Source organism: Miscanthus floridulus, chromosome 12, assembly GCF_019320115.1.
Source record: "Miscanthus floridulus cultivar M001 chromosome 12, ASM1932011v1, whole genome shotgun sequence".
Lineage (NCBI taxonomy): Eukaryota > Viridiplantae > Streptophyta > Magnoliopsida > Poales > Poaceae > Miscanthus > Miscanthus floridulus.
The window spans coordinates 44,686,558-44,709,100 of record NC_089591.1 but is presented as its reverse complement, the minus strand read 5'-3'; the positions used below and the strand labels follow the sequence as shown (position 1 = coordinate 44,709,100).

General features: G+C 47.8%; 2 protein-coding genes across 3 annotated transcripts; both read right to left on the bottom strand.

Annotated features, from left to right (window-relative positions):
- Positions 1–2,832: 2,832 nt before the first annotated feature.
- Positions 2,833–3,604, bottom strand: LOC136497360 (abscisic stress-ripening protein 3-like). The gene is made up of 2 exons (XM_066493153.1): positions 3,371–3,604; positions 2,833–3,270 (listed from the first exon to the last, which is right to left on the bottom strand). The coding sequence occupies exons 1-2, from the start codon at positions 3,521–3,523 to the stop codon at positions 3,118–3,120; spliced, it is 306 nt and encodes a 101-aa protein (XP_066349250.1). The 5' UTR covers positions 3,524–3,604; the 3' UTR covers positions 2,833–3,117.
- A 5,784-nt stretch (positions 3,605–9,388) lies between these two features.
- Positions 9,389–10,588, bottom strand: LOC136497025 (abscisic stress-ripening protein 5-like). 2 transcript variants are annotated; one of them, XM_066492814.1, is made up of 3 exons: positions 10,375–10,587; positions 9,935–10,329; positions 9,389–9,804 (listed from the first exon to the last, which is right to left on the bottom strand). In XM_066492814.1, the coding sequence occupies exons 1-3, from the start codon at positions 10,481–10,483 to the stop codon at positions 9,613–9,615; spliced, it is 696 nt and encodes a 231-aa protein (XP_066348911.1). In that variant the 5' UTR covers positions 10,484–10,587; the 3' UTR covers positions 9,389–9,612. The 2 variants fall into 2 exon arrangements, with proteins under 2 accessions (XP_066348911.1, XP_066348910.1); XM_066492813.1 differs by having other exon boundaries at positions 9,935–10,588.
- Between the last annotated feature and the right edge of the window lie 11,955 nt (positions 10,589–22,543).

Genomic DNA, 22,543 nt, shown 5'->3' with positions numbered 1-22,543 from the left:
CTCCCATTTTACAACAAAGTACTAACACTATTTTCTCCTCTCTCAGACCTTCTTACTTAACCCCCTGACTTTTCCCTAATTCACTCGCGCCCACCGCCAGCAACTCAGCGCACGGAGGCGCGACGGCGATGACACGGCACGACCGTGCCGGCCACCAGAGGCTCGCGCTGGCCGTCGGTCGGGCCGACCTTCAACTACGGTCCAACCGCCTACACCAAGCAGCAACGCGGGGCGGCGGGACGCGCTGGAGCGAGCTGCATCGACGCGCGGCCGTCCACAGCGGCGACGCAGCTGCCCTGGCGATCCAGAGTACCTAAGAACCTAACTGGCTAGCGAGGGAGCATCAGTAGACTACCGTGGACCTAGCCGAGGTGACGATTGGGGTGGAAGATGGTGGAGGAGTGCGGCCGAGCCGTGCGGCGGCGCACTGCGGTGGTGCGGTCGCGTCAGCGGCGACGGGGAGGCGGTAGCGGTTCCACTAGCATGCGCAAGGTGGAGAGGGAGGCAAGGTGAAACTAGTGGTGCAAGTGAATTGGCTCGAGAGGGACAGTAGGAGGGCTGCCCTCGTCCACGGCCGGACGCGGCCTTATCGACACGGCGGCGGGAAAACACCCAATTGGAGCTCGACCGGGCGCGCATTCAAGGCAGGGTGGGGTCGGGCAGCAAGAGGACTTGATGGCGAAGACATAGGCGCACGGAATTGAAAGGAGATGACCACTCGCTGGTCAATTGCTTGGGGCGCGACTCCGACGGCGGCAGCAGCAGAGAGATACGGGTCGGTAGGTGGCACAGCATGGCCTCGCATTTGCGGGATGTGCTCGGCGCGACTGCGAAGGCATGCACGTAGACACAAAGGACAAGCGCGCGCGTCCCCGAACGACCATGGCCCGCGCGGCGTAGCGTCATAAATGGCTGTCGACGGCGAGCACGGCCACGTGCATGCGACAGTGGCGGCCTCGAACAGGGCCAGCAGCGGTGCAGAGGTGCAGAGACAAGCGTGGGCGTGACGGTGAGGCGACGGCACCGGCAGCGACTACGTCGCGGCACGGGGTGGGTCGGCAGCGCGGCGGGACAGCCAGCAGCACAGCACGGCCATGCAAGCAGCATCAGCGACTCCATGCGGTAGAGGCCAGTGGCGACCAGGCCAGAGGTAGCCGCGGACGGCCACGCGTGGCAGCGCGCGAGCGACCATCGCGGCAACGGTGTGCGCCCGAGCGTGGTGACCGCGTCCACCCGGCCAACCAACCTAAAAACGTGTCGTGCGCGCATTTTAAAGCACCTATAACAACTAAACGATTGCTTCTAGATCTAAACCATCTTCACCATGCTCAAGATGGCATATGAGGCTACCAAACCGAGCAAAAACATAACACATATTCTTAACCTAATTTCGCAACATAAATCGCCAAACATGGCATTGTCTAGCTGTCTATATACTTAAAAATCTTCTAAGTCTGAGCTGAATTTGATTCCAAGTTGCATTTCTAGGCTATTAGAAATGTTGGCTAGCAATGTTATTTTTCTACAGCAAGTATTTCATTGTCATCTACAAAGTTCATATTCCAAACTTTATTTAAGCGCCACATATATGTTCTATAATATTTTTGTTCAATAAAAATTAGTTTTAAACCCTACTTGATACATATGAGTTATGGAATAGCTTATCATTTAACATTTTTATCGATCATCTGAAGTTACAAAAATGTTATCTACACCTCCCATCACATGCATTATCACATAAACATGATGCTCACGACATGGTTTGGTAATTTGTTTAGGGTGTAACACCGAGGGTGCTACATTAGCCCCCCCCCCCCCCTATTATCTCAAATGGTCAACCATTACTTCTCAGTGGACTCCAACCGATCTCCTAAATCTTCCTTACTCTACTAAATATTATCATAGATTCTGCTTATCGTCCCATTTGTTGGCTTTGTGGGAAGAGAAAAAGGAGAAGGAGGGAGTAGATGAGGGGCTCATACATTTGGGGGTTCACGAGGGAGGAATGAGAGCCCCTCATTCATCATGGGCTGAATAGGAGCTCTGTTGAAGGGCTTTTTCCTGTGTTTGAACTCTCAAAATAGAACGAGGGCTCAAATAAGGTCTTGGCTGTAGTTGCTGTAAACATAACGCAGAAAAAGTCCACGGTTTTTCCACTCAAACTGTCCAACCCATGTAACACCATGATGTGCCTTTGGTCTTTTCAAGATGGGCATAAGACCAATCTCGGTGTGGGGAGTTTCATGACACAGTTACACATCCAGATGAAGCTCTCTCTCTCTCTCTCTTTTCACAATTAATTTACCAAGTCATCAAATTTTGTTGATGTGTCACTGTATAAATGCAAATAAAACTCAGGTAAAGCCACCGAGACTAGCCCAGTCTGGTCAAAATTTGGCTCATTCTGTCCGGATCCCAAAGCCATGCTATCGTCAAACAAAGTGTACTCTCCTATTTTTAAAAATATATAGCGCTCCCTATGAACCATTTATTAATTTGTCCTAAAATTCTCATATTAAAAGTGAAGGGAGTACTACTCCCTCCCTAAATAAATAGATTTAAATCAAACTTTTCAAACTTTATCTAATTTATAGAAAAAACATCAAAATTTATGATATCAAACTAGTATCATTAGATGTACTATAGAATATATTTTTATAATATACTTATTTTATGTCATAAATGTTGTTACATTTTTCTATAAAGTTTGTCAAACTTAAAAAAGTTTAAGTGGTACGGATTCTAGAAATTGATTTATTTGAGGACAGATGGAGTATTTCTCAGTGTGTGGTTTATTTAGTTAAAGACAAAGCAAATCAGGGCAGGGTGGACTTCTTAAATCAGTTTATAAACACACGTAAATTCACATTATTCGAGTATAGATCAGAACATCTCTTGATACAAAAAAAAAGGATATATGCGCGCGCAGACGCGCACACACACACTTATTCAACGCTTGATTTGTACTTGATACAAGAACGCCGAGGATCAACGGTTCCTACGTGCAAATATCGGTAGCCCAAATCAAGACCTGGCGCACACACGAGTTGAAAGAACAAATCAAGCAGCAGCCGCGGCGATTTGCTGCTTCGGTTCAGGCAGTTGATCGATGATCAATCAGTTGTGGCCGTGCTTCTTGGCGTCCTTCTTCTCGTGGTGCTCGTGGAAGGCGAACCCAGCGGAGCCCACGGCGGCGACGGCAGCCACCTCCTCCTTGATCCGGTGGCCGTGCTCGTTCTCCGGGTCCTTCTTGGCCTTGTGCTTCTCATGCTGCAGTCACATACACAGGAACACATCGATGCATACCAGATCAAGAGCTGAATCATGCATCGATCAGGCGATCAATAAAGAAGTTGGATTTTGTTCTCACCAGAGCATATGCGCCGGCAGCAACGGCGCCGAGCTCGCCGAGCTGCTCCATGTGCTTGTGGTGCTTCTCCTTCTTCTCGTAGTCGACCTCGCCGGAGCTCTCCTCCTCCTTGCGGTGGTGGAACAGGTGGTGGTGGTGCTTCTCCTCAGCCATGGCTCGTCAAATGTTTCTCCGTGAGCTTGTCAAGTCAATGGAGCTAGAGATGACTTATTTGGATGAAGGAACCGTGGTGCCTAATGACCAGCATTTATAGGGGTGGAGTGGATGCTGCAATGGAACAACTGGCCTGCCAACTGTTCATCGTTCGGCCAGCGCAGTCGGAGGGAATTATTGGGTTTGAAATATTTGAAGACTTTCAGTTTATAAAATCCCCGCGTTATAATGAGCACAACATCGTCTAACCACTTTTAAGGGTCATTAGAGGCGAAAGGCATATAGCTTTGTTTATGCATTTAAATATACATTGTATCTAGATACATAATAAAATCAAAGTATCTACAAAAGTAAAAACATCTTATAATTTAGAATGGAGGAAGTACATAAAGGAATAAAAGTTTTTGGAGATTTTTGTTGGAGCTTTCTGCGAATTTCAAAATAAAAGTTTGAGGAAACCTGTGCTCGAAAGTCTTTCGATGTTATGAGGAAACTTCATGAATTCAAGTAATTGTTTCCACGAGTTGTAATTAAGTTTTTTTTTCTCAAATTGTTTTTTAATTTCTTTGAATTATTGCCCATATATAGTTAAATTAACCATTCAATTATTGTACGAATCATTTATATTCTAGTCTCTGTGTTTAAAATTATAGTTCACCTTACCTTTGTTTTAAGTAAAACTTAAATTTATAGGAAAAATGTATCAACATATGTATAATTATATAATTCACCAAATATGTCTTGATAGCTAGTGGATTTATTTGAGGTTTTACATATTAAATATTTTTCTATTAAATTTTGGTTAAAAAAATAAGAGCGATTGAGAAGAACTAAAAACATAATTTTTGGAACCAATGGATTTTTTTTTTGTTTTAAAGACCGAACGAATGTAGTAGTTGCGAGAGAGGTAAAAACACTTGACGAGTAAGAGAGTGTTACTGTTAGTAGCCTATGCCCTACAGGATAGCGACATGCATGTAGATAGGGTTGGAATTCGATCACTTGGCCTGGCTTAACCGTGTTAATTTCCACGGCAACTTTAGTAAGTAGTTGGACAGGAACGCGTTAAGGATGGACGGATCGAGCTTGTGCTGGAATTCAAAAGTTTGTCCGTGACCGCGCAGAAAATCGCGTTGCCGAGACCATCTAGAAGAAAGATGAGAGGTGAAACCAACGTGCTGACAATTTATTAGCTTTATATTATATTAATTATATATAGTCTATATGAGATCTATATAATAGTCGATGCTAGGGAGATGTCAGTGGGTTAAGTATGCAGTGAGTAAGAACAATTCGAAAAGCCCTATATCTTTCCTTATTAATAGTGTAGTAGAGAATTTGGCTAACCCAGTGCAACTAAGATATACAAAGGTTATTGGAAGGCGAAAAAAAATATAGAGGACAATTTTGATTGAAATGACGCTCGAAATGATGATTTAGAGAGTGAGTTTAAGCAGAATTGTTTGGAGATGCTCTAAATATGTGTTCTTGGGGAGTTGCCTAACAGTGAACAAAATTCTGCACCTGCAGTTGAAATTTGTAAATTTGTAATACATCCATATTATCATATAGAATAACAATACCCATGGGTAGAAATGTAGAATTATATTGGCACCCCCCCCCCCCCCCCCCCCCCTAGTCAGCATTGGGTAGGAAAAAAAGATAGTGATAGTCTAATAATTCTATAACAATACATATAATTTCTTGGTTATTATCTTCTTGCGTACTCATCGAGGGATTAGTCAATGCAAGAGCCGGTGGCGGTTGAGATGGCGCCGGTCTAAATGCTCCAGCACTGGTTGCCTTCGCCGCCCCGCGCACGCGCCTTATCAGCCGGACGGCGACATGCATGTGCTGCTCTGCTTCGCACGGAAACGGACCTTGGGACGTTGGTTGGGTGGAAAACTTGCTAGGTTCCTTAGGAGGTAAGGATAGTGGCCCGGTTCGTTTATCTTATGAGTCATATTATTTCAACGAACGAATAGCATTTTTCTCTCATGATAAATTAGTAAATACTACTTTTAGCTATGGCTTTTCAGCAAAACGAACAGAGCCACCGTGAGCCCGTGACCGTGATGCGAATCAAGAAAGCAGGAAAGGGCGCCAGGGAGGAGAGAGGAGACGAACAAGGGCGACGACGTGCCAACTTGCCGAGCGGGCTCGCAATCTATCGTTCTCGTTCACGTTCACGTTCCCGCGAGGCTGTCCCGTTGGTTCGTGCTGACCAGCGTGCCAGATCGTCCAGGCAAGCTCGGCGCGGCACTTGGAAACTTGGAATGGGAGATCACACTGCCGCGGCTAGGGCTTTGCCTTTGCATGCTGCCATCGCCAATTGATATTGCCAACTGAACCGGCGGAACTTTTCATGCCGCCTGCTTGAACGTGAAATTTACCTTTTCTCGAGCGCACCATAAAAGATCATACAGTATCTTTTTTCCGTCTGAGCTCGGGTGAAAATACTGCTTTATTTATTTTGCCAAGAGCCTGGCACTCGGCAAATAAGTCCTTTGCCGAGAGCCTTTTTTAGCCGAGTGTCCGGCACTCGGCAAAGAACTCTTTGCCAAGTGCAATTCTTTGCTGAGTGCGGCACTCGGCAAAGAAGGTCTTTGCCGAGTGTCCGATTTTTGACACTCGGTAAAGAATTTTGCACTTGGCAAAGTCTCTGTTTCCAGTAGTGACTTGATGAGTAAGAGAGTGTTACTGTTAGTAGCCTATGCCCTACAGGATAGCGACATGCATGTAGATAGGGTTGGAATTCGATCACTTGGCCTGGCTTAACCGTGTTAATTTCCACGGCAACTTTAGTAAGTAGTTGGACAGGAACGCGTTAACGATGGACGGATCGAGCTTGTGGTGGAATTCAAAAGTTTGTCCGTGACCGCGCAGAAAATCGCGTTGCCGAGACCATCTAGAAGAAAGATGAGAGGTGAAACCAACGTGCTGACAATTTATTAGCTTTATATTATATTAATTATATATAGTCTATATGAGATCTATATAATAGTCGACGGTAGGGAGATGTCAGCGGGTTAAGTATGGAGTGAGTAAGAACAATTCGAAAAGGCCGTCTATATCTTTCCTTATTAATAGTGTAGTAGAGAATTTGGCTAACCCAGTGCAACTAAGATATAGAAAAGTTATTAGAGGGTGAAAAAAATATAGAGAACAATTTTGATTGAAATGACCCTCGAAATGATGATTTAGAGAGTGGATTTAAGAACTGTTTGGAGATGCTCCAAATATGTGTTCTTGGGGAGTTGCCAAACAGTAAACAAAATTCTGCACCTGCAGTAGAAATTTGTAATACATCCATATTATCATATAGAATAACAATACCCATGGGTAGAAATGTAGAATTATATCCCCCCCCCCCCCCCCCCCCCCACCCCCAGTCAGCATTGGGTAGGAAAAAAAAGATAGTAATAGTCTAATAATTCTATAACAATCTAATTTCTTGGTTATTATCTTCTTGCGTACTCATCGTGGGATTAGTCAATGCAAGAGCAGGTGGCTGTTGAGATGGCGCCGGTCTAAATGCTCCTGCACTGGTTGCCTTCGCCGCCCCGGGCACGCGCCTAATCAGCCGGACGGCGACATGCATGTGCTGCTCTGCTTCGCACGGAAACGGACCTTGGGACGTTGGTTGGTTGGAAAGCTTGCTAGGTTCCTTAGGAGGTAAGGATAGTGGTCCTTTCGCTTGTCTTATCAACCGTATTATTTTAGTGAATAAATATTATTTTTTTTTATAATAAATCAGCGAACAGTATTTTTAGCTATGGTTTTTCAGCAAAGCGAATAGGACCCGTGCCTTGCCGTGAGCCCGTGACGGTGATGCGAATCAAGAAAGCCGGAGAGGGCGCGAGGGAGGAGAGAGGAGACAATCAAGGGCGGCGACGTGCCAACTTGCCGAGCGGGCTCGCAATCTATCGTTCTCGTTCACGTTCACGTTCCCGCGAGTCTGTTCCGTTGGTTCGTGCCGACAAGCGTGCCAGATCGTCCAGGCAAGCTCGGCGCGGCACTTGGAAACTTGGAATGGGGAGGTCACACTGCCGCGGCTCGTGCCGACAAGCGTGCCTTTGCATGCTGCTCCGGGTCTGAGCTCGGGTGAAAATACTCCTTTATTTATTTATATCCATAAAGTATAACTCATGTTTTAGAATTTTCTAAATCAGACCATTTTAGGTTTAATATAATCTATACTAAAAAAAGTACTAGTTTTTTTTATGATAATAGCAAATGAGCATTATTAAAGCATCACGAATTACGCATAGGCTTCGGACCATACACCCGTGGGCTGGCTTTCTTTAACAGAGAAGATAGCGCAGAAGCGGACACAACAAATGCCTCTAAACATTGGTTTTGCCTGTATCTGCTAACTTGTCCTGTAGTGGTAGTAGTAACAAAATACGGTGGTTTCCTTAAAAAATAATATACGGAACAAGAGAAATGCTTTACTCGGGATCAGAAATGTTTTGTTCTCAAAGTCTTGATAAAAAGGTCAAGTGAAAATCACGTACATATATACCACATAGGAGTATCACTACCGGATGCAGGAGCTTTGCCGAGTGCCAGGGGCACTTGGCGAAGCCCAAAAAACACTCGGCAAAGGGTTTGTTGAGTGTTACACTCAGCAAACGACACTCGGTAAACGTTTTATCGGCAAACACTAGTTTGCCAAGTGTTTTTTGTCGCGCACTCGGCAAAGACGTTGTCGAGTGCAAAAAAAAACACTCGGCAAACTTTTTTCCATAAAAAATAAAAAAAAACAAGCCAGCCGCCACCGCCGCCCTTGCTTCCCGCCACCACGCCACGAAGCCCGCAGCCGCCAGCACCAGCCAGGACCACCACCACGCCGGTGCCACCGCGGAAGAAGGCCCCGCCCCGCGCACCGCCGTAGCCGGGGTTGCTCGATCCACCACCGGATCCGCCGCTCCTCCCTCCACCATCGCCGGAGGTGGACGGGGAAGATCTGCCGAGCCTCGATCCGCCACCACCGCGACCCAATCCGTCCCCAGCGCGACTGCATCTGCCACCGCGGCAACCCGATCTGCCCCCGCCACGACCGGATCCACCGCCGAGGGGCTATCGTGACCCGGTCCATGCTCAGTGGCGGGGAAGAAGGGGGAGGGGCGCCGGATCCGCCAGTTGTGGAGGTGCTCCGGCTCACCGGTGGTGGGGGAAGGCCAGATCCGTGCTCGGGGAGAGGGAGAGCGTCACCGCCTGCAGGGGAGAGGGAGAGGGAGGGCCACCGGGGAAGGAGGATCCCCGCCGCCACGCCACCGGGGAAGGAGGGGCCGGATCCGGGGAGGGGGCGGCGGATCCGGCGAGGGGGAGCCAGATGAGGGGGCCGGGAGCGGATGGGAGGGCCGGCGGCCGGAGGGGAAGAGGCCGACCGGGAGAGGAGGGGAGGGAGACAGCGCCGGCATGAGGAGGGGAGGGAGGCGCGGGAGAGAGAGGGGGTGCTGGGGGTTAAGTATGATATTTTTTGTTTGCCAAGTGTCTCAGATCTGGGCACTCGGCAAAGTTTTTTTTTTAATTTTTTTCTTCTCCTTCTTTTTTTTGCCGAGTGTTATAGATCTGAGCACTCGGCAAAGTTTTTTTCATTTTTTTTCTTCTCCTTCTTTTTTAGAAAAAAGATTTTATTTATTTGTCGAGTGTTTTTTTAACACTCGGCAAACCTCCTCTTTGCCGAGTGTTTTTTTAACACTCGGCAAACCCCATTTTTGCCGAGTGTTTTTTTTTTTGCCGAGTAGTTTTAGCGCAGCACTCGATAAAGAACTTGTTCGCCGAGTGCCCGAGGAAATACATTCGGCAAACAAAAAATCACTCGGCAAATTTGAGGATTCCGGTAGTGTATAGGACTAGTAAAAAAACAACTCATTGTACTTTATTAGGCACATGCAGATGCAGATACACCACCGAACGACACACACTACGTACTCTCGACAGAGCTGACGGCATGCAGACACATCATCACATACCGGCACATCATACATACATTCGCCCGCGGGCTGCATGCACATGCTGCTTCTGGGAGCACGTACAGAGCACAGAGCAGCACGCAGGGAGATCGAACAGCAGCAGCTCGATCAGCCGAAGAAGTGGTGCTTCTTCTTCCCCTCGCCGCGGCCAGACTCCGCCGCGTCCTTGGCCTCCTTCTTGTCGTGGTGCTCGTGGAACGCGAAGCCGCCGCTGCCCAGGGCCGCCACCGCCGCCACGCTCTCCTCGATCTTGTGCCGCTGCGCGTGCTCCGGGTCCTTCTTCGCCTCGTGCCTCTCGTACTGCAACCACGCAACGCATGCACGGACATGGACACAAGTTGTCAATATGAACGTGACAGCAGTCACAAGCACAAGCATGGCGTCACTTAATTCGTGTGTGTAAGGAAATGCATGGACGTTAGTTAGTTACCAGGGCGAAGGCGCCGGCGGCGAGGGCGCCCATCTCGCCGAGGTGCTCCTTGTGCTTGTGCTCTTTCTCCTCCTTCCTGTACTTCTCCGAGTCGTCCGGGGAGGAACCGTACTCACCGTCCTCCTCGCCACCAGACTTGCTGTTGTACCCGCCGCCACCGCCGGTGTAGGCGTCGTCGCCAGAGGACTTGCTGTTGTACCCGCCGCCGGTGCCACGGCGGCCGTATTCGTCGTCGTTGGTGCCCGATTCGTTGTACCCACCGTCGTAGTCGTCCTTGCCGGACTTGTTGTACCCACCGCCCCCGGTGCCACGGCCGTACTCGTCGCCGCCGGACCTATCGTGCCCATCGCCACCGCTGCGGCCGTAGTCGTCGCCACCGGACTTGTTGTAGCCACCTTCGCCACGGCCGTAGTCGTCGCCGCCGGACTTGTTGTAGCCACCTTCGCCACGGCCGTAGTCATCAGTTCTGGACTTGCTGTTGTAGCCGCTGTCGTAGTCGTCGCCGGCGCCGGACCTGCCGTAGCCGCTGCGGCCGTACTCGTCAGCCATCGTTGACGCTTTCTTAATTAGCTAATCACGTTCAGGTGTTTCGGTACAGAAGAATAGTAGTAGAGCTTGCTTGCAGTTGCACTTGCACTATATGTTCCCAACAACACAGCAATGGAAAAGTATTTATAGAAGGGCTGGGAGAGACATCTCTGGTAACTCATGGCTAATATGCTGGACACGTCCTAACAATGTCTGGCAGGTAGTTGTTAATTCTGGTTGATTTCCCTTAATCTTGGCTAGTTGCTTGGTTGTCGACATCATCTGGTTGGGCTTGTTGGGCCATGGATTAAATAATGGATGAGGGTTTATTCCCTAAAATCCGAATCTTTTTTTTTCTTGAATATGCAACTAGTTGCATATCATTGCATTAAGGAAAGTGAACAGATAACTTTCAAAAAAAAAAAGGAAAGTGAACAGATTATAATTTTTAATAATCAAACAAGAACCACTCACAGTTTGCTCTGACATTTTTGCTCAGAAAAAGTGAAATAACTAGATGAAATTCTATAAGTGGAGATGGATATGCTTGTTTTAAAAACATCATCACATTGCTGGAGCAGAGGCTGGATTAATAAGTCATCGCCGGTTCGTTATCGGAATGTTACTCATTTGTGCATGCAATAATGCAGAGCATGCTCCATGTATATAGGCTAGCTGTGTGTTGTTATACTACCATTAGTATTACTTGGCTGAACCTGTTGCTTAGAATCACAGTTCACAGTGTGTGTGTGTGGCAGCATCTAGGAGTTCCTCCACTCAGAAAGGAGTTTCAAGATGTCAGCCTATTTGGTTGCATGACAAGATTAACCACAATTTTGTATAACATCTCAGGCATGTTTTAGTAAGTGTTTGGTTGTAGCCACACTAGTTTTTCTAAACTATTTCCCATATATAGATCCCATATGCCAACTAGAGTTTGCGGCAAGATTTCCTTAGTTATGATTAAGTTGTAGTGTGGGTTTTTTTTCTAAAAAGGAATTCAGGTGTTGGTTTTTCTTGGCAAACTTTGATAATATTGTGTAGCAAACCAAACATGCATGTGACAACTTGAAACATAACAATGAGGAGTGGACTATAGAAAAATATATGAACATCTTACTAGAGAAACATGGTCTTTCACCACAGGATCGTTGATCTAATTACACGAACACTAGACAATCTAATATAGATTAAAGGACTAACCGTGGTCATTAAGTGGATAGCCCACCATCGGTGAAGTAGATCGTGGACGAGATCCGTTAGTGGCTTCGACGAGGAAGAAGGGTGGCGGCCTTCAGGTTGATCCGGCACTTCTTAGGATCGGTGTCTTAGGCGATGGGTGGACACATAGTCGTGCTCGAGTTGGCGTGTTTGGCACAGCTCACAACAGCTTATTTGCTAAAGACTTATTTCCAAATTTCCAAAACAGCTTCACCCATGAAGTTGTTTTTCTCCCCCCTCTCAAAAAGACATGAGTTGTGATAAAGCTGAAAAAAGTAGCTTATCCTAGCTCTCTCTCTCATTTATCTCTTCCATCCATGTATGAAGTCGTTGGTGAAGCTGTTTTGCCAAATAGTTTTTTCCAAAACTGCTCAACTTCACCTGGAAAGTTACTCATGAAGCCGTTTTCTAAAAAAAAAAACAGCTTTACTAGTGAAGTTGAGCTGTGCCAAACATACCCTAATTGTGGTTCATTACATGATTATTACAAACTTTTTTTGTGGACACAAAACCCATTTGTTGTGGATACAAACATGCCATGTGTTGCACAAATGTTACACTAGGGAGAGATGCATGCTAGCTACAGTTGCCGACCCAAACTGCCGCGTACAAACCACGTGGCACGCTGTGATAGCTAGCTACAGTGCATCATCCATGGCTCAGTACAGTTGTGCAGTAGCATGTGGTCTTCATCAAGTGGCGCTTCATCTTCATCAGACGTTTGCTTTCAGCAATCAACGGCTACCACGGCCGCTCCACGTGCGTTTGATCAGCGTACTCGTGGTCGTGGATATATATGTGGATCGTCAATCGACCAAAAAAAAAATACAAGAAGAAGATCTTACTACACGTGACGGGTTGTCGGCAATGCGAAGATGGGAGCACGGCGAGTGCACGACAGCAGGTACACATGTATGATGTATGCGCACGTACAAGTAAGTACAGCGAGCGAAAGGGCTCCATCGTCGATCGCGCACGACGACAAAAGGCCGGCGGTTCGTCGGTACCGCGAGACGGCCCGTCGCTCGCCGTCCAGACGGGAACGTCCGTCCGCGCATGCTCGGATTCATGCTGACCAACTTGCTCCATTGATGGATCAGCCCGGCCGACAGCCATCGATTCTCTCTTGGCACGCGGAGGAGGATCCACCGGTGGGACAGACGCTCAAGCTGTCCACGAGGAGTGGGTTACAGAAAATATATCAACATCTATCTAAAGTAATCATGGGTGGATCCATCGGTGGGACGGATGGGGCTCAAGCGCCCTCCCTCCCATGATAATAGAGCCTCTTTTAACACCCCTCGCACTTTTATAGACATGATAGAGTCCCTCATAATTTTTATAGACATGAAAGTGAGGAAGGAGAGACTTTAGAGGTTGAAGAGATGACTTGAGCCTCCACTTCCATGATTTTTAATTTTCTGATCTGCAACTAACAAGCAATGCACTATTAAAATACATTTTGTGGTGGTTTTAATGAGGGAGAGCAAGTTTCGAAGCTCGAAACAAAAAATATATAGAGTTGTATCCGTTTCAGAACACAGAGCAAATTACATGTTTATTGTTAAGTGCGCCGGCGTAAAATACAGGGTGGTGTCGGAGTAAAATACAGACTGGTGTCGTGATATGTTTCAGAATATATACAGAGGAAAATGTGAAAGAAGAATATGGCTGCACTTACAGTCGCTGGATCTTTTTTCTGAAAATCCGAACTAGAATAAGGGTCTGTTTGGGATAGCTCCACCAACTCTAGATCCACCAAATTCATATCCAGATCTTAAAAGAAAGTTTGCCAAACAACTCCAGCTCCACTAGTGGATCTGCTCCACCAAATTGGTGGATGTTCTGAAGAGGTGCTCCACCAGATCTAACTTTGGTGGAGTTGAGAGAAATCCACTGATTACACAGAAATAACAATTCGATTCGTTGAGCTCCTGTCTTTCGCGTCGTGAGCACCTTCTCCTCCTGCATCCCACGCTTGGTCGTCGCGAGCCCCGCCCCGACCTCCGGAGCACTGCCCACGACCGTCATGCCTGCCAGAGCACCCCGCGACCATCGTGCTCACCGGAGCACCGCCCGCGACCGTCACGCCTGCCAGAGCACCCCGCGACGCCAGAGCCCCGCCCATGAGGTCGTGCTTGCTTGAGGCTGCCAGAGCCGTGCCTGGCCGTCGCGAGGCCACCAGAGACACGCCTGGCCGTCGCGGGGCCGCGCGGAGCAGCGCCCGCTGGAGCCTGGCCGTCAGAGGAGAAACGCCATCGCGAGCGCACCTTCCCCTCTCGCAGCGAGCCTGCCCGCACCCGCCAGTGCTGTGGCTGCGCCCGACCGTGGCCTCGCCGCGAGCCAGGGCTGGCCACACGCCAGGGCCGGCCACGAGATCCCCAGGCCGTCGCGCAGGAGCTGTGAGCTCTGGCCGGCCGCGCCCGCCCACCCCTCTTCGCGATGTTTTTTCCTAGCGCCGGTGCTCGCTGGGAGGAACAAAGACCGTGACTTTTTTCCGCTGACGCGTGGGCCTAAGTTGTCAGTGTGACAGAGATAGAGGCGGAGCTGTATCGAACACCTCTGTCTCTACCAGCTCCACCGGTGGAGCTGCTCCACCATGAATCTAGGTGATTCCCAGATCCAATTTTTGAGCTGGTGGAGCTGTCCCAGGAAGGCCCTGGACTAGTAATAATCTAATATCACTCTTTTTGGGCAAAAAAATGGATCATGTGAAACGACTAGATATATTACTCCAATAAGATGCCAGGGGTGAGGGGCCACATAAATGGCGGTGGACAGCATCACTAAGCTAATTGCGGTTCGTTACATATATGCTTACAAACTTATATATTTTATGGACACAAAACTCTCTCTCTCTCTGATTTGTTCTGGATAGAAACATGACATGTGTTGCATGAATGTTACACTTACACTATGGACTGATTCATGCTAAGTATTTTGCCAAGGGGACTTGAACTTCTTCAAAAACCAGATCCCTCATTCTTTCCGGATTACACAATCACCTCTGACTAACGACCCTAGTTCCATGAACGGCGACTGGATCTCGTAGCTCTGCTTCGGATTCGAGAGGGATGGGGATAAAGGAGGAGAGCAAGGGCATCTTATAGTGGCGAACGGGGATGGGGCGCAGTGCACCGGAAGTGGAGGCGGCGGGGATGGAAGGCACTGATGGCTCATGCTGCGGGGATAAAGTCGGTCATGGTGCGCTCCCTACGTGAGCTTGAGTGGAGGGAGGAAAAAGGAGAGGAAAGGGCTCGCTTGACAAGGGAGACATGTGGGCGACCGTGTCCCCAAAAGAGGAAAACAGGAGGGGGTCTGGTATGGGGACGAGGGCGAGGATCAAGAGCCGACGGATACCGGGAAAAGGCGAAAACGCATAGTGCACGAGTACGGTGGATGTGGCGTAATGTCGTGGTTACACAAGGATAGGGTGCTAGTGGCCCTTGACACGGACGGTGTCCGCAGGGCACGCGGCAATAATGACCTGGCGTGCGTAGTGCGGGCGAGCTGGTCATAGGCTTGGGACATGACGTCCACTCATACTTTTCCAATCACTCCCTACTACCTGAGATTAACTCTTCCGGGCGGCTCTTCTTTTTCTTCCCTTCCTTGTCCACAATATGCGCCAACCTTTTGTATAAACTGAGATCACGGTATACATGCTTCCTCCAAAACCACATTCTCTTGTTTTCTTTGAGGGGACACCATTTCATCAACCCATTGTGGATTTCCCGTTCAAACACCCGAATATTTCTAAGAAGAATATTTTATAGCAAGAGTGGTACAGTGGTGTAATCTAGCAAAGGTGCTGGTCAACAACCTCTATACCAGCGCGTGCCAAGCAGCGTCACCCTGTGGCAGCTATTCCACATGGGTCCTCGGTCTCGTCGCAGCACCATAAGCTACTAACCAGAACACTTTACCAACTTACATGCAGTGAAAACAGTGAGGTCATAGACCACAGAAATAAAAGAGTATTACAAGGGAAGATTTAGACAACAAGAGTTCCCTTCACAACAAGGGACAATGAATTCAAATCCAACAATGGATTTGATTTAAAAAGATTCAAGTGTTCTGCTAGGACATCCACAATTAGTCAATACAGTGTCCTATGTTATCCAGTCACGGCTGGTCTGCTAGCATCTGAATGGTAACTTCTCTTGTCACCCACTTAACGTCGTCTTGACAATCCTAAACACATCTAATGAGACCTAAGGGTAGATGGACGCAATAAACACAACGAAATAAACAAAATGCACATTCCAAGGTCCTTATACTGGTACAACATACAGGCACTCACTCGCCCATTCTCGACACATCGTTCACCTTCCCTATGATTGGACAACCTCAACAACTACGGATGAAAGACACCACTAACTACTGGTACATCCCCCAAGGCAACTAATCTACTTTGCCGGACCACACATCTTTATTCCCGGGCTCGGTGGATTCTTCTACCACAGTGGCTGAGTGAGGGGAAGCAAAGGTTCTACTTCTGACACTTCTGAGAGTGAGGGTGTTGGAGGTACTACAACAATGGTTCTCCTTCCTTCTGACGGGTGGACAGGGATTCCCTCCACGATCAAGGGATCCTGCCGTTCAGTAGCCAGCGTCCTCCGCTTGGCCTTGGTGACAAGGTAGGCCTCTCCCAACTGATGGGCATGCTGATCTTCAGCCTCCTTTAAGGCTTTCGACATGGCAGTCTCCCAACTCTCTGCAGCTACCGCACTGGCATGCGCTTTGGCAAGCTACACTTAGAGCATCCTAGAGAAGATCTCGGCTTCCTTGGCTCGCCGAAGGCACTTCCTTGGCTCTATGGCCTGCCGGTCATACTGCTCATCTAGAGCAAGCAGGTATGTGGTCAAGTGCACCATGATTGGACTATCTTCTTGTGCATCCCGCCCTTGCAAAGCCTCCATGTGAGCCCTCCATGCACGTCAATTTTTTCCAAAGGTGGAAAGAACCTCATGGGGGTACGAGCAATGGGCTCTTCATAGATCTGGCAAAGGTACCGCAAGGCTTTGCAGGCCACAACCTGATAGGTGTCGATGAAGTGAAACCCAGTTGCGATCACATTCCAGGCTTCAGTGATGCCGAGGAACTCCTCACTCTTCCCAATGTAGACGGTAACTTCACACCGCTCAGTGCCATGCTTTTCATACTCACAGGCCTCATACTCGGGGTGATCCTTGACTCTGAGCTTTTGTAGGGTGGCATATAGGATTTTGGGAAAACCCTCAGTGTTCAGGCTGTAACTACTAACCCAGGCTCCAGCCATCCCTAGCGGTGGTTGCAAGGAAGGACTGAGCGAAAAGCTTGCTCAAAAGAAAAATCTAGGCGAGCTAAAGTGCACCGAGTGGTGGTACCAACGGCTAGGCCAGGCCCTGCTTATAATGGTAGAGCGATCAGTGGTCCTGGCGCAGTCCACCAAGGTTCCTGCGTGGGCCACTTCAAATGAATCGACCAATTTTTCACTCATCCGAGGCGAGCGATGTTTGAGGCCATTAATGACTAGTACGACTATAGGCAAGGGTCCGACAAGAGTGTAGAAAAGAGTACGAGGAGACGTGGGTCATGGCAGGCATGAACAATAGGCGAATGCAAAGCACGAAGCCATAGTTCAGCAGTAACTTCTGAATAGGAACGAGTCAGTCGTGCACAATACGACACGTGTGACACCTATGGATGGCGTATCTGCAAGCAATACGGGAACTACAATGCACAAATAGGATATGCATGAATGCATGTCCTATATGTCCTTCTACTGTTGCCAACATATAGGGCAATCATTCTCAGATTTTTGGCACATTGTTCTCTTCCTATAGCTAGTCGATACTATCGGACTATGCTCAGGGTCAGTATACGTGCAAAAACTTGATTAAGCCTACCTAAGTCAGCAGAGTGTCATCGATCCTGGATAAATAACTATAGTAATAGAGCTACTTATGTAACTTCGCATGCAACGTCCTAACTTTGTGAAAAGAATTTGTTGTCAAGTTTTAATTTAGAAATAGGTTTCGAAGCTTTATTTCCTCATTTTATGCTCTGATATCACCTGTGGCAGAACCGTCCAAAATAACACACTTACGGAGGTGCTTGTCTTCCACTAGACCCTAAGCACCCCGAAGGTAAGCTACATCAGGCAGTTCCATCGAGCACACCCCATGGGAGAACCCAAAAATCCATATTTTTCTATCAGGATCACAAATGAAAGAATAAAGCTTACAATTTTTTTGCCATTTCCTACATCGCTTTTCATGCAACATCAGAGTATACTATTTATTATTTATAATAGCGGAATATAATCATGTTATCAGAGTCTCAGCGGAAGTAAAATCATTTAATGACAAGTTAAACATTAACATGGTGATCCATTATATACATCATAGTAGGTTATAAGTTTTTCATTGTAAAACATTTTGGGTGAAAGTTTCAATTAAACTCTATGTCCGCAACATTAAGGAAATCCTCGCTGAGCCCACCAGGAGGTTTCCACACACAAGTGTCAGCTCCACATGTTCCTGTCACCTGCAACAGGATAGAACAAATCCTGAGTACTCAATTGTACTCCGCAAGACTTATTCGTCAGGAGGAAAGAAAAGACTCCAAAGATATGCAAGGCTATCTAGCTTGTGGGTTATTGCATCTGTAGGAAGCATTACTAAAAGTGTGTCCTTATATTCAATTTTATTAGCATTCACCATAAGTTCATTAACTAATCACTCAATATAAGCACATGTGTTACTTTCAAGCAGGTGATAAGTAATTAGACCATTTTATCATTTTTCATATTCCAGTTCTTACTACGGTGCTAGATCGTAGACAAGTCGTATCGGATTACCCGGTGATTTGCGAATCAATGTGCCCAGCTGGGTACCCCAAAACACATGCACCTCTTGTACCCCAGGCACAAGCAAGACCAACCCACCACTCTCCTATCAAGGGGTCCAGGTCTCCGTCCAAACTTGGACTCCAAGCCCCCTCACCTGAGTCCCGGACTCAGTGTGGTGCTTAGACCTCCATCATCCTCGCCTCCAATCAGTCGGTCCAAAAAGAGCCAGAACCCACTATAAGAGAGCAACGAGTCTTCCCTGCTCCCACAAATAAGTATGTGCTCAAGATAATAAATTTGTGACCTGACTAGAATCCAATGCAACGGACGATCCTTAACCGACACAAGCGGAACAAGCGCAATCTGAGCCTCGCTCGAATGCCAAACCAAGTCTAGATCTAAGTACCATTCCGCCCGGTCTCCAATTATCATTCATATATTTTCTATGTGATAGTAATATAACAACAACAATAATATCTTTTCTATCTCTCGCGAGTGATAGGCAATCACTCAACTTCTACCAGAGTCCTATAGCATAGCAATATACATGATCCTGTCATACTAGTAAAACTCATAGGATAAGGACATATATATATATATATATATATATATATATATATATATATATATATATATATATATAAACTTAATACACAAGCATAAATAAAGTGAAGAATAATAGGGGTTATGCACCGGGGCTTGCCTAGGTAAGATATAACCAAAAGTTAGCATTCCATCGTGGTGGCATGATCCTCCGGACCATCCTTTCGATACTCCAGATGACTCCATGATTCCTCATTATTCCTATAAGGGTATACATGGATGAAATGCAGAGACGTAATTAACCAACTGCAACCGTGACTCGTAAAATACAATTTATGCCTCTCGAGCTAACAAGCTAGTTCTACAATGACCGTACTTAGGCTACGTATCCACGTTGCCGAACCAGACGTTATTTTCCAATGATTGTTTTAGCTATACAAACCCAAGTTGTTTTTTTATTCCATTCTATCAATTTAATATCTATTCGAAATAGGGTATCATTATCTATCTAACAAACTAATTACTCTAGAGGTACAAAAATTATAGTGAGTAGATAATAATATTAGGAATTTACTGTAAAATTTTCAGAGTCAACACTATCACCATTTTCTCATAAAAATTCCAACAAGTTTAGGTCTTATTAAAACTAAGCAATTTAAATTAATTATGGCAACCCAAAAAAAATACAAAATATATGAACAAAATACACTAATAGGTAGATCATGATTTTAGGAATATAACAAAATTAGTTTCATAATTTTTTGACACTTACACAAATTTATATTGATTTTTACAAGTTTGTCTCAGAATAAATTAAAAATGCTTTAGAAAATGAAAAGGACTGGCGGCAACCAATTTGGCCCAGCAGCCCAACGCAGCCCTCGTGGGCGCTGCCGCTCGCCAGTAGGCCGGCCCAACCAGCCCGCACGCTGCCGCTCGCCAGCAGGCCGGCCCAACCAGCCCACTGCGCGAGCGCACCAGCATGTTTTGCAAACGAGTCCCTACGTTTTGGGATAATTAGCGTCGCCATGAAACACTATTGCAGTAGACTCGAACTTTGCATCAAGCACCCTGGATTAAATCACCTTCTCAACTAGGGGGTCCCTGGCGCCCCTGCGCACGACAGCACGACCCCGGCCGACACTACACACCTACGCCGGTCGGCAGAGCGAGGCACTGGCTAACCGAGCAAGCCGACGAGCATCACGGGGCCAAGCCGGACTCCTGGACGGTGGTTGGGAGATAGACAATGACCCTAGCGCTCTGTCCGTGCTACCGGACTGCCCGCCATCACGGCACGAGCATTCCAGCGACCTAGGATACTAACATAGAGGTAGAGACGGAGGGGAAGTAGCAGTGGCTCACCGCAGTCTGCGTTGTGGTGGCCATGGAGGTAGAGGAGGGCCGAGGTGACCTGGCCACGTGCGCGTGAGCACGGTGGCGTTGCTCCGAGGCAGACACAGCGCGTCACCATGCCATCGACGAGCACCCTAGCTAAAAGAAGATGAGCACCAGCCCTAGGGGGTCAAGACAAGCTCCAAAACGTCGTCAATTGATCCTTTACTGTTGGATTTGGGCTTACCCCCAAATCGTGCTCTGTTTGGGGCGAGATGACCGGCGGCTCGAAAATTCCCGAACCCGGCCGACCAGAGAGGATTGAGGGTCTCGAGCGGGTCAACTAGCTAGCCTACCTCCAATCCTAGGTACGGGAACACTAAATCGAAGTGGGATATCACGAACCACGCACACAAGCTTACGCCACGATGCGCTCCGTCGGTGGCTAGGCGGACGAGGCAGCGGGCTCACAGCTCGGACAACCTCGACCAAGGTTGCGTTAAATGAGCAGAAACACCCACACGGTGAGGCCCCAAGGGAGCATGCCATGAGGTGCCGAGATGGGACCGCTTGGCCTTGGCCGAGAGCGGGCGGCGGTAGCGGAACATCAAGCACGCGGGAAGAGCATTGACACCACGACAAAGGTAGTAGCTCGACGAGACAACGGATGGTGGCAGCTACTTCGGGGTAAGTGGCTCGTGCGGTGAGAAAAGCGCCATGTCACCCTGACGGTGGCCGCCGTGGCGTCGGCCCAGCCTGGCGTGCAGCAAACCGCAACGGGGTCGGCCAATGGCAGTGACCACGACCGGGGCAGCCAACGGCAACGGCGTGCCCGTGTGGCGACTGTAGGGCAACGGGAAAGGCGGGCACGGCACACGCGTGTGGCACGCCCGAACACGACGGCATAACGTCGTGGATGCGGTGACCGCGACCACAGGACTGAACGGTCGAAACCAGTGTCGTGCACGCATTTTAAATCTAAACAAAAACAGTAATCGTCTCGTCTAAGGTTCAACCACTTATGCTAGTTCAAAGCCAACACTACCCGGTCCCTACCAAGACAATCGTTATGCTCAAAGAGTAGCTAGAGAAAAAGATAAACAAGTGCCAAGGTAAGCTCGTTACTTAAATGTTGGTTCACGAACAGAGAGCCAAAGACATGCTTCCAATGTGTTCTAGTGAAGTTTGACCAATTTTTGAGTGAGCATCGTAACCCTTAACGCAACTACGCCCTGCTCCGTGCTCAAGCACTCGCCTTGATGCAACCCACTATGTAAAAACATGAGGTTAGTGTTTAAATATTTTAGTTATACTCTAAACGTCAAAATGACGCTGTCTACTGCCTTTCCAAACTTAGAAAGGCTAAGGATTTCAATTTGGACTTTTGTCATCATTTTTAAATGGTCTAAACCCCTTTAACTTTACCCAACAAGTACATCACGCGGAAGTCTATACTTCATGCTAACCCATAGGAACAAAATATTTAAGCCCTTTTTAGGTATTTTCCACAATATAATTCGCCAAAGATAGCATTTTAAATATAAGCTTATTTGTTTGCCGACTTAACCAAAAAGAGTTGATTTAATTTCAAATCGATTTCTACGCTCCCCAAAATACTAGCTAACAATATTTATTCTCCAAAAATTTAAAATTGCATGCCCATCTACGTAACTTGCTATCTTTATTGATCTATTTCTCAGGCCATAATCTCAGTGCTTAGCGAGCTCGTAACACCAGTGGTGTTACAGCTGCCGGAGCCATGCCTGGCCGTCGCGAGGCCGCCGGATACATGCCTGGCAGTCGTGGGGCCGCCGGAGCAGCGCCCGCTGGAGCCTGGCCGTCAGAGGAGAAACGCCATCGCGAGCACACCTTCCCCTCTCACAGCGAGCCTACCCGCACTCACCGGTGTTGTGGCTGCGCCCGGCCGTGGCCTCGCCGTGAGCCAGGGCCGGCCGCGAGATCCCTAGGCTGTTGCGCAGGAGCTGTGAGCCCTGGCCGGCCGCGCCCTCCCGTCCCTCTTCACGATATTTTTTCCTTGCGCCGGTGCTCGCTGGGAGGAACAAAGACCGTGACTTTTTCCCACTAACGCTTGGGCCCAAGTTGTCAGTGTGATAGAGATAGAGGCGGCGATGTATCAAACACCTCTG

Coding starts and splice junctions, on each gene's coding strand:
- LOC136497360 (XM_066493153.1), bottom strand. CDS start 3,523: ATGGCTGAGGAGAAGCACCACCACCACCTGTTCCACCACCGCAAGGAG. Junction 3,271..3,370: donor CTGCCGGCGCATATGCTCTG/GTGAGAACAAAA, acceptor ATGTGACTGCAG/CATGAGAAGCACAAGGCCAA.
- LOC136497025 (XM_066492813.1), bottom strand. CDS start 10,483: ATGGCTGACGAGTACGGCCGCAGCGGCTACGGCAGGTCCGGCGCCGGC. Junction 9,805..9,934: donor CCGCCGGCGCCTTCGCCCTG/GTAACTAACTAA, acceptor GCGTGGTTGCAG/TACGAGAGGCACGAGGCGAA.